Source organism: Apteryx mantelli, chromosome 8, assembly GCF_036417845.1.
Source record: "Apteryx mantelli isolate bAptMan1 chromosome 8, bAptMan1.hap1, whole genome shotgun sequence".
Classification (NCBI taxonomy): domain Eukaryota; kingdom Metazoa; phylum Chordata; class Aves; order Apterygiformes; family Apterygidae; genus Apteryx; species Apteryx mantelli.
Window position 1 is genome coordinate 35,499,935 of NC_089985.1, and position 10,338 is coordinate 35,510,272.

General features: G+C 45.3%; 1 protein-coding gene across 1 annotated transcript; it reads left to right on the top strand.

Moving 5' to 3' along the window:
* Window positions 1-4,421, top strand: CDKN2C (cyclin dependent kinase inhibitor 2C). Its single transcript, XM_013951242.2, has 3 exons — window positions 1-74; window positions 428-568; window positions 4,047-4,421. Exons 2-3 carry the CDS (start codon window positions 440-442, stop codon window positions 4,419-4,421), a joined length of 504 nt encoding a protein of 167 aa, XP_013806696.2. The 5' UTR covers window positions 1-74; window positions 428-439.
* The last annotated feature ends 5,917 nt before the right edge of the window (window positions 4,422-10,338 follow it).

Genomic DNA, 10,338 nt, shown 5'->3' on the forward strand with positions numbered 1-10,338 from the left:
GCAGGGACGCGCGCCGCCGAAGACGACTTTTCTTCGGAGCCGCGGCTAAGTCTCGCATCCCGACTGTGAACAGGGTGGGTTGTTTTCTTCTTCAGAGATCTCAGGTCTGACTCAGGCTCCAGGGTACGTGTATATATGTTATGTACAACATATATATTGCATAGCTTTTAATATATTTCCCCTTTAACGTGGCCAAAGTCTTTAATAAGAGTTACTCTGTATGTGGAAGCGAAGAAATCGTCTTTCAAGCGGAGTTGCAGTTTTGCTGAATAATCACGTGTGAGTTAGGGGCGGGCTCTTGGCAAGGAGTTTTTTTACGAGTATTTACTACAAGGTCTACTCCAGAAGATTAACCATCCCAATCCTTCTGTCAGTCTCCGATGCCATGCCTGGTTAAAAAAAAATCTCCTCTTTTTCCGATCGTCAGTCACCCTAAAGAATGGCCGAGCCTTCTGGGAACGAGCTGGCGTCCGCGGCTGCCAAGGGGGACCTAGTGCAACTTACTAATTTGTTGCAAAAGAATGTAAACGTCAATGCACAAAATGGATTTGGGAGGACTGCGCTGCAGGTTGGTATCCAGAGAGGGAGAAAATATTTCATCACTGCTACCTACGTGACCCGGGTTTCCAAAAAGACAACGTTTTAAACAGGCTGGTGGACGAAATTCGAGTGTTTTTTAAACTAGTTGGATGCCATATTTTATAACTTTAGTGGCTCCAGCTCCCTAAAATGACGTACTTGAAATAAAACTGGTCAAAACCATTATTTCAGTCGGGGATCTCCCTCAATGTCAAACGGGCTACAAGTTTAATAATATTTTGTAACTTAGTGGGGAGGAGGCAAAGAATGAAAGAGAGGAGATGAAAAGAAATCGTCTTAGGTGAGCAGGATTTCAGAGCAGGTCTGTAAACACATCGGTGTTATTATTTGGAGCTTAGAGTTCCTTTTTTCCCCTACAGCATGCTGTTAAAACATTGCTTTTCTCGGTGATTAGCTGTGCGGTAGATGGTACTTTTCCTTTATACGCTGTTTGTGCCGAATGACCTTTCTCATTTCGAAGCTGCTGCACAGAACCGAGTACCTTAGATGTACATTCATAGCGAGCCGAATGAGGTGCAGCCCCGGCTGAATCACTTGCCTTTTCATTCATAATTAAGGCTTAAAATTGTGAATTTTTAGATCGGGTGGCAAGGCACTGCTGCCAGCTATTTCATTGCTGATCGTATAGGGTCCTCTGTCCTAATTTTGAAGTGGGTAGCTGTGCAGCCAGGATCTGGATCTCATCCAGCTGCTAACTATTGGAGCTGCTGAAAGATTTCTCTTTTAGTAATATCAGATAATGATGGCGAAAGTGGTAGAATGTATACCTAATAGTGAAATAAGTGATTTATAAATCAGGAGGAAATGTGTGGTTATTTATGTTTAAGGGAATGTAATGAAATGTGGAAGTAGAGCTGGGGAACTTTTTAATTTCACACATGAGAAAAATCGTTTCTATTAACTCCTCTCCCCCCCTCCCCCGAAACGGTGATATTCATTTCTGCAATTTTGTTTTTCAAAAAGCGTGTGGCTTGCGAATGAACTCGAGATATTTACAGGTCTTTGGCTTACCAACAAAACGTTAGATCTCGAAAATAAGCACCTTTTGCTGCAAAGCAGGAATGACCCTTATTTGACAATTGCACCCAAACTCGAGAGCTGTGAGATTATCTTTGCTCTATTACCACCTAAATAGGGCATCGTATGACAGTGCAGACACTTGCAGCAACTTTGGGGAGAAGGAAAGGATTTAAATTAAAAACTTGTCCAAGCTAACTTCTTTAAGAAAGCAGGAAACATTTAGCTAGATGCTTTATCCTCCAGACGGGGGCTGAAAACCGAATTGTACCACAGTAATGTATTTTGCTAAAAGGAGCTAACCGTCCGTACCCTAAACTAAGGAATATTTTACACAAGGACATAGCATCCGGCTATATTTAACACGCATCTGTGTACTAACAATATTTTTTTATTGCAAGCTAATCATAACTGAGTTAAGGAACCGCAACAAAAATCAAAACAGAAGAATCTGTCTACTTATTTTCACTATGTATCATCCTGAAATGTGTTGTGGGTGGGTGACCACGCTCGAAAGAGTTCTCTGTCAATGCAGCCTCCAAAATCGAGATAATCTCTCAATAATCTCTCTCTTATTTACAGCAGACAGAATGCTTATACGTTAATACAAATTAACATATATTTTTCTTCTGGATTTATCTTTAATTAAACAAGGGCTTGTCTTCCTCTGTACTTTTTCTTTCTGATGGAGTGTACCTATGCAGGCCTCAGTGCAAGTCCTGCCCTTATGCTCTTCATCAGACTTATTCAATAAATGCTTTCTCCTTCTTTGCCTCCCTCCTCCCAAGTGAAACTTTTCAAAATAAAGGGCATTTGCGGTACGGTTGTATCCCACGTCCAAATAGCATCACCTTTTATAAGGTTTTCTTTCCTCCCCCCTGCATCTTTAAACGAAGCCTTCAGTCCCCTAGCCTGCCTTCCTCGAACACATAAAACTGCCACTTGAACCAAATACATGTTTTGAATACACAAATAATACAGCCTGGGCCCTCAAAAAGAGACAAAAATGTCCAGATTTATCAAAGAAAGAGAGAGCACAATGCTCTTATTTTCCTTTACATCTCTATTCAGAATTGAAAGAAATGGCACCTAAAAGTGCACGAAATATTGTGCCATAGATAAATGTCTTTTCCTGAATCCCACTCTGTCTTATCTGTAGTTTTGTTCCTGTCTGTAGATGCAATATAATGGGCTACTTTACATTCCAAATGCTGCAATAATTATATTTACTATAGGTGTGCCTTTCTTACAAAGCCTAATACACATTTTTCACTGAGAACAGTATTTCAGCAAATGCCTTGTAGAAATTATACATTATGTTAAATATCATGCACTGTAATGCTCGATTATGCTGATAAAAGATTCTTTGAAAATTTTTAAATCAGTGTGGACGTTTCTAAGGAAATAAAGAAGGATTTTTTTTCCCAGTTTGACACTTACAATAAAACTAATTACAAGAACAGTAAATTATTCCTATAGGTTGGAAATTATACATTGCCATGTTAATTTTTTTAAAGGTTGTAAGAAAATAAAAACTGGCAAATTTGGGGAAAATTGGTACAAGCTGTTAAACCTCAAATAAGAGATAACTGCTTCCTAATTATAATAGTTTTATGATGCAATCCAGAATATTTAAATAAGCTTTTTTTTTTTTTCCCCCGAGAGGAATAGTCAGAAAATCCAATTAATGCTTTTTAATGAGGGATATTTTTAACAACAGAATATAACCACAATTTGCTTATAGTGAAATTATGAAACTATGAAGTGATATACAGGTTTTAGAAGAAAGCTTATGGAACTTTGAATCATTCCTGCTAACTTCTCCTTTTTGGGTAACATAATGAAACCCAGATATTGGGGAGAAAAATTTCTTCGAGGATTTATTTTTTTTAGCAGACAGAACTATGGTACAGTACAAATATTTGTTTTATGATAATACACAGACAATGTAAACACCTGAAAGTTTATAAAAACACATTCTACGTTTTCTGTTACTGAGGTAAAATAGCTGTTCCTCAGACAGCCCCATATTTGATGTTTAACAAGATTAAACAGTAATGCAAAGGAGTCTCAATACTTGGGCAAATAAAACCGAACCATATTTAATTTTCGTACGTTAAGAGGCTGGGATAACCTAAGTTAAAGAAGGTATTGTATCAACGTGCTAGCCTGCATGTTTTAGACATTAATCTCTCCGAGACAGAAAGCTATTACCACTGGAGTGATAACATCTTCTGCAATTTTACTGAAGTCAGGAAAAAATACATTAAAATAGATGTCCTACTGCATCGTTAGTTTTGTAATGGAGCTGCTCGGTCTCTTTTCAATAAAGACGGAGCCGTGGCGATGCTCAGAGATAAAGATCCAGGATGGGAAGCAGAGAGTCCTCACGCCGCCCGAGGTGCTCAACTCTCGTGTCTCCTCCGCAGGTCATGAAGCTGGGGAACCCCGAAATCGCCCGGCGGCTGCTGAGCAGAGGCGCGAACCCCAACCTGAAGGACAGTACCGGCTTCGCCGTGATCCACGACGTGGCCCGGGCGGGCTTCCTGGACACTTTGCAGACTCTGCTGGAGTTTCACGCCGACGTGAACATCGAGGACGCCGAGGGCAACCTGCCGCTGCACCTGGCGGCGCAGGAGGGCCACGCGGCCGTGGTGGAGTTCCTGCTGCGGCGCACGGCCAGCCGCGTGGGCCACCAGAACAAGCGCGGCGCCACCGCCTGCGACCTGGCGCGCCTCTACAAGCGCACGGCCGTGCTGCGGCTGCTCGAGGGCCCGCGCCCGCCGCCCGCCCCCGAGCCCTGACCGCCCCCCGCCCCCCACCCCCACCCCCCGAGCCACCGCGGCGGCGCCTCTCCCTCCCTTCTGCTCCTCTCTCCTCCCGGAGCTCGAGGTGGGTCCGCAGCTCGAGGCGGGATGCGGCTCCCGCGGCCCCGGCGCCTCCGCGCACCTGCCGCCCGCGAAGCGCTAAGGGACTCGGCCGCGTGCGCGTCGGGCGCGCCCGCCTAGCTTGCCAGCATCGAGCGTTACACTTCGTTTTAGGTTATTCGTACCGAGTCATTAATGCGAAAGAAAGCTATATATTCACGTGCTTTACGTCGCTGTACTTCTACGCTTTAAGACAAGAAAAGAGCTTACTGTGATTTCTCCCCGCCCCCTCCCTCCCCGTGTCCCAGACCGGACTTAAAAGTTTGAAGTGTTGTTTTAGGGGAAACAGCCCGTTGAGGAGTAACCTGCAAATCCTTGTCCAGGCAGGCCTTGAAGTCACAGATTGCTTGGCCCGAAGAGAGCGGATGTCGCTCAGAAGCGTTGGGAAATAGCTGCATTTTGACACTAACAAGAGCTCGTAGAAGTAGGTCACTTGCTTTCTAAATGTAGATTACACTTTTCCCCTTTGTGTATTTAAACTTTCACCAAGCTGCTTTTGAATTTAGTTACCAGAAACAATATAAGTGGTGTTTTTGATTGCCAGAGGTTTTAAACAGCTCAGTTTAGTAGTTCGTGTTTACCGTGCACTGAACAATACATTTTTCTAGCTTCAGAACAAGCAGGAGATAACCATGGTCAGAGCAAAAAGTAGTATAAGGCTGTAACACAACAAGCTTTCTGGTCACTTCATAATTCGAGAACAGTTTAGAGGCCATTTAAGAAATACTTGCTTTCCCCCAACTGCTCTGTTCTGTTTTGTTTTGGAAATAAACCATTTTAATGACAGATGCATCTCACAGAATGTGAATATTTGAATACAGTGAAATTTAGGAAGCAGCACGTTTGATATTCCTCAACTTATATTATGGCTTGCAGCTAAAATACAACTTAACCCTTGAAATTTTTCTGTTACAGTGCAGCTGATAGTATGCGTAAGACCAAAACTCATTTACCTCGATAGCTACAATGGGAGCTAACGACGCTCAGCACCTTATCGGAATGAGTTTAATATGAAACCTTTGTATAGATCCTAATTGTTCGAGAGACGAGCAGTTTAAAGAAGTGCTTTATTTGGAATAGTTTAGATTTTAATCGCACAAAACAGAAGGTATTAAATCCGTGTAAAATGAATAGATAGCTACAAAATAGCACTTAAAAGAAGATACGTTAATTTAGATTTTTACTCTTCGAAAAAGATTTTAGCCCCGCAAAATCAGTTCCTATTGTTTTCAAGTGAGAAGTAATCTCCTGAAACTGTCTGTCACGTTTAGTATATGCTCTGTCACACTGCTGTGTTTTCTGATTAAAAACCTCTGTGAAATATGAAGCCTTGCGCATTTTTCTTCTTAAGGAACATACAGAACAGTAATCCAAGCAGCACGGCACGTCTGATGCATGTTTGGTGAAACCATCTACATATTGCGCTGTGTGAAGATCACTAAAAAATCTGAGTTATTAAAACCGGGCGACGTGACCACAGCCACTTTCTCTTGCTATTCCCATAACTGTCTTCCCACTTCGCCATCCTGCCCAATATCCTGGACGAAGCCCCGAGCTTTCTCCCTCCCAGCCATAGCGCCCTGCACTCCTCGCTTAAACAGAAATCCGAGCTACCGCCAGGGTTTCGCACGGTGGCTGCTGAGACAAAGGCGACCGTCGAAAGGTAAAAGCCCTCTTCCTCGCTTCTTTTTTACCTCTGCTGCTAAACAGGGTCCTCTCAGACCTGCCTCGAGCTCCACCAGCATTTGCTTTAATTTTAACCGAGCCGAAGCTGAAGTGGTGCCTTAGTAAAGCAGCTCGCTTGCCGTGACGAATGCCCCGCCTAGGCAGAGGCAGCGGCTTTTATGGCACGCCAGAAGATCAGGTGTTAAACAAGGATGTTTAACCTCATGGTCAAGCCTATAGCTCTATCGCATGGGTCATGCGCGATATATACGCCTAATTTAGAGCTAAGCTTGCTTTATGTTTACTGTTGACATTTATCTACAATGCGCTCTGTATTTCTCGGAAACAATACGGTAAATTGAAATTTCTATTCAGATTCCTTGAAACTATAATTATGGCTCTCCGTTGCATGAGGAAGTTAGCAGTTCGTGCAAAGAGGCTCTGGGAAACTAAAGGAATAAATCAGCTAGTGAGCTACATGCACCTTAAGGAGTTTAACAGGTGATAAAACGTGACTAGATGTGGAGTACTGTGGTCACCTTTTCTGCAGAAGTTCTTGCGTTAATTGATCAATGACAAAATAATATAAAATGTCTCATTAATGAGGATCTTTATACTGAAAAAGTCTGCTGGTGCTGGATGTGGTTTCAGAAATTACTTTGGTGATACTTCTCTAGTAGTCTGACAACATCAAAAAGTTCAGTTTTACAAATTCGCATATTTGTGGAAATGTCAACAATAATATTTGCCAGGAGTTTCGAAACTGCAGGGTATGAGATAGAACGAAATATTTGGGGGATCTTTTATTGGGACATAAAGCAACTAAAAAGTACATCTACCAAGCAGGAGCAAAGATTACCCTGGAGCAGCCCAGGAATAGAGAGTATCGAGAGGAGTTATATAAATAGAAACAAATACAGCAACCACAGTACAAATATGAAGCAATGGAGTATAACACGTAACCTTATCAGGATTACTACAGAGCAGGCAACTTCAGACTACAAATATGGGGAGAGAGCCCTCTCCCATATTTTGGAAATCACGGGTGAGCAAAACTGTTTCACTTGACCTTTGTTTCTAAAACAGTGCCAGGGACTCTTGAATCCCTTCTGAAAAGGGACAAACACTGAAGGGCTCCTGTAGGGAACGAGCAGAGTTTGATCTGTTTCTGTAGCATTGCAAGAGAATGAAATAACCAGTTTGTGAATCCAGAAAATAACAGAGCGAGAGGTGCACTGCTAATGTAGATAAAGAAACATGAAGCTGGTTGTGTAATTATATGGGGGGGGGGAATAATAAGATATTTTAAGATGGATTCAGCTTAATCGCCAGCTTGATTGCACATTGAAGTACATGAAAAGAGTTTCTTTCTACAGTTTGGGGTGGTGAGAGGAATGAAATAAATGCTTTATTCCACGGTGGGATAAGAAATTAACTTCGTAGGAAATGCCATGGCATGGTTCACATGAACAAAGAGTTAAAAACGGTAGGAAAACACCACTTTTTAGCTTTTGAAAGAAGGAAAGATGTTTCTTCCACAGATGTACCTGACAATTTACTGGACAGCCAGGAGCAACCGCACAATATTATCTGCTCACTAAAGTGGTGAAATTCCCACGAAAAAGCAAGGAGAGGAAAGCGTCTGTATTTATTTTTGAGGTCGGTGACACCGTGCATGGCGGCGGCGGCGGCGGGGGGGGGGGGGGGGGGGAGGAGGGAAAGAATAAAAAAGGAGAAGGAAAGAAAGAAAGGTTTCTCACCAGGCACCCAGAAGCAAGTCTCTGCACAGCCTGCCCCGCCACACATGCATTCAAAATGTCGGTGCTCACGGCGGGATCCGCCGGGATCCCCGGCGAGGAGGCAGGGTCGGGGTCGGCCGCGGGCGGCGGCGCGGCCCCGCCGAGGTGCGGGCCAGGTCGGGCAGCCCCCGGGGACGGCGCCGGGCGGCGGCGCGGCGGCGCGGGGGGGGGCGCCCGGCGCCGAAACCGTTAGGTTGGCTCCTACGGCTTCTTTCCCCTTTCTCTTCCTGTCCAAATATTTTTAAATTTACGCGCCTTAAATAACAGTCTGATTTTATTTATTTAGTTTCCTCCGCGGGCGCCGCCGCCGCTTTGTTTCGGCCCCCCGCCGCCAGGGGCCTCGGGGGCGGCCGCCGGCCCGCGCAGCGCCCCGCGCCCGGCCCGCGCAGCGCCCCGCGCCCCGCCGCGCCTCCGCCGCCACCTCCACCTTCCCCGCCGCCGCCGCTTCTTCTCTCGGCAGCTCGCGCTGCGCCTTTTTTCTTCCCCCCCCCCTTTTTTTTTTCTTCCCCCCCCTTTCCCTCCGGTCTCGCTCTCCCCGCCGCTCTGCCTGCAGTCGGCACCGAGGACGCCGCGGAAAACCCCCGATGCCCGCGCAGCCCCTGCCCGCGGTGAGTACAGAGCCGCGGCGGCGGCGGCGGCGGGCGGCTTCTGGCGCTGCCCGCGGCACCGGCACCGGCACCGGCGGCGCCCCGCCGCCCCGCCGCCCCGCGCCCGCCTGCCCCGCGCCCGCCTGCCCCGCGCCGCAGCATCCTCGCCCCGCGCAGCCCGGGGGACCCTGCTGCCGCACGGGCGCAGCAAGAGGCCGCCTCGCCGCAGGTCCCCGCAGGAAACGGGCAGCAAGGTGTATCGCCCGCGCAAGCTTTTCATGAGCTTTTGTCGCGCCTGAAAACGCTGCGCAGGCGACGGAGGGGCAGAGGTGCCTGCCCCGGGATTTGCGTGCCGCGGGGCAAGGAAAGGAGCGCGGGGTGCGAGCCGCGCTGCACGTCGCTCGGAGCCAGATGCGCCCGGGCTCACGCCGCAGACCTAATTCCCGCAGCACTGCTCGAGGAAAATTAACTTCTGCCATGGCACTGGCTAGTAAGATGGCTTCTTTTATTTTGAAGTAGCACCAGCTGCAAATCTCCAGGGATATTTTATAATGAAAAACGTTACTGTTTATCATGCCGTACTTTTTTTCAGAATGTTTGAATTACCTTGAAGCACAGTATCATTCATATTTGTGCGAAGTTAATCTTAACAAACAACCAGGAACAGAGCTCTCGTATGCTGGATGCTTTAGAATAACCTTGACCTTTCATTATTGCATATCCTAAGATTTAAGTCATATGGGGAGAGCAGGGAATTGAGCAAGGCACCTGCAAAAGCATAACCGAACTGTATTTTTAAACTTGTGTTAAAATGGCTTCTGAATCACAGAAAACAAGGAACACCGAGGGGCTGAAAGACAAAATCTAGCGCCCGCTGGCAAAATTCACTTTGGTGTACACAGGATCCTAAGTTAATTTACTCAGCCCCATATCGACCTTATGTAGCTAGTCCAGTCAGCACTGCTTAAACTCAAACTGCCAAAAACGGTAAATTCCCACTGAAAGAAACTGAATCAGCCAAAAGTATAATCAGCTTTTCAGGGAAGTAAAAGACCCCTGAACCATGTTTCCAGTTGCATTTCTTTGTTCCTCTGTAAGTAACTGCTTTCTGATACCAGTAGAAGTGATCAGGAGGGCCACTGCTATTTATGAGTATTTAAAATAAAAAGCTTGATTCTGTATAGGAAAAGATTACACATTTTGCTTCACACTGCAACCACTAAAAGGTTAAAGTCAATTCACAGTTCCGGTTGAAAGTTTTTCTTCAGCAGATAGTGCCTATCAAGATGGTCTTTCCCTTCGCCTATTACACCCTGAGAGCCAGAAGTGGGGAAGCATTTATATGACAATATAGCCCTGCTCATTCCCCAATATTAAGATTACTATCAAAAAATGATATTTTAATCAACACATTCAGAGAGTTAATGAAAATTTAAATGAAAAGATGCATACACAACCCAATGCACAGCAAAAGGCGATATCCTGTAAGTACACAAAGTACTCAGAAACTAGGGGAGAAGTTCTTTTTGCGGTCTAAACCTAACACAACACCAGACCAATACCTGGTGCACATCACGTGTGTATTCAGAGTATACTGCAAACCAGAATAAGGGCTTTTACTAAAGTTAATTGAAATTTGCTGGTGAGTGAGGATTGCATATTTAGGCCTTAAGTTATTAACATCTATTCTGATGTAAATAAGGACATTTGGATACACTTAGTCAAATCACCAGGAGTGTTTTC

Excerpts from the sequence above, each read along its gene's own strand:
- CDKN2C (XM_013951242.2), top strand. The coding sequence starts at position 440 with ATGGCCGAGCCTTCTGGGAACGAGCTGGCGTCCGCGGCTGCCAAGGGG. Across the intron at positions 569-4,046 it reads TTGGGAGGACTGCGCTGCAG|GTCATGAAGCTGGGGAACCC; the intron begins GTTGGTATCCAG and ends TCTCCTCCGCAG.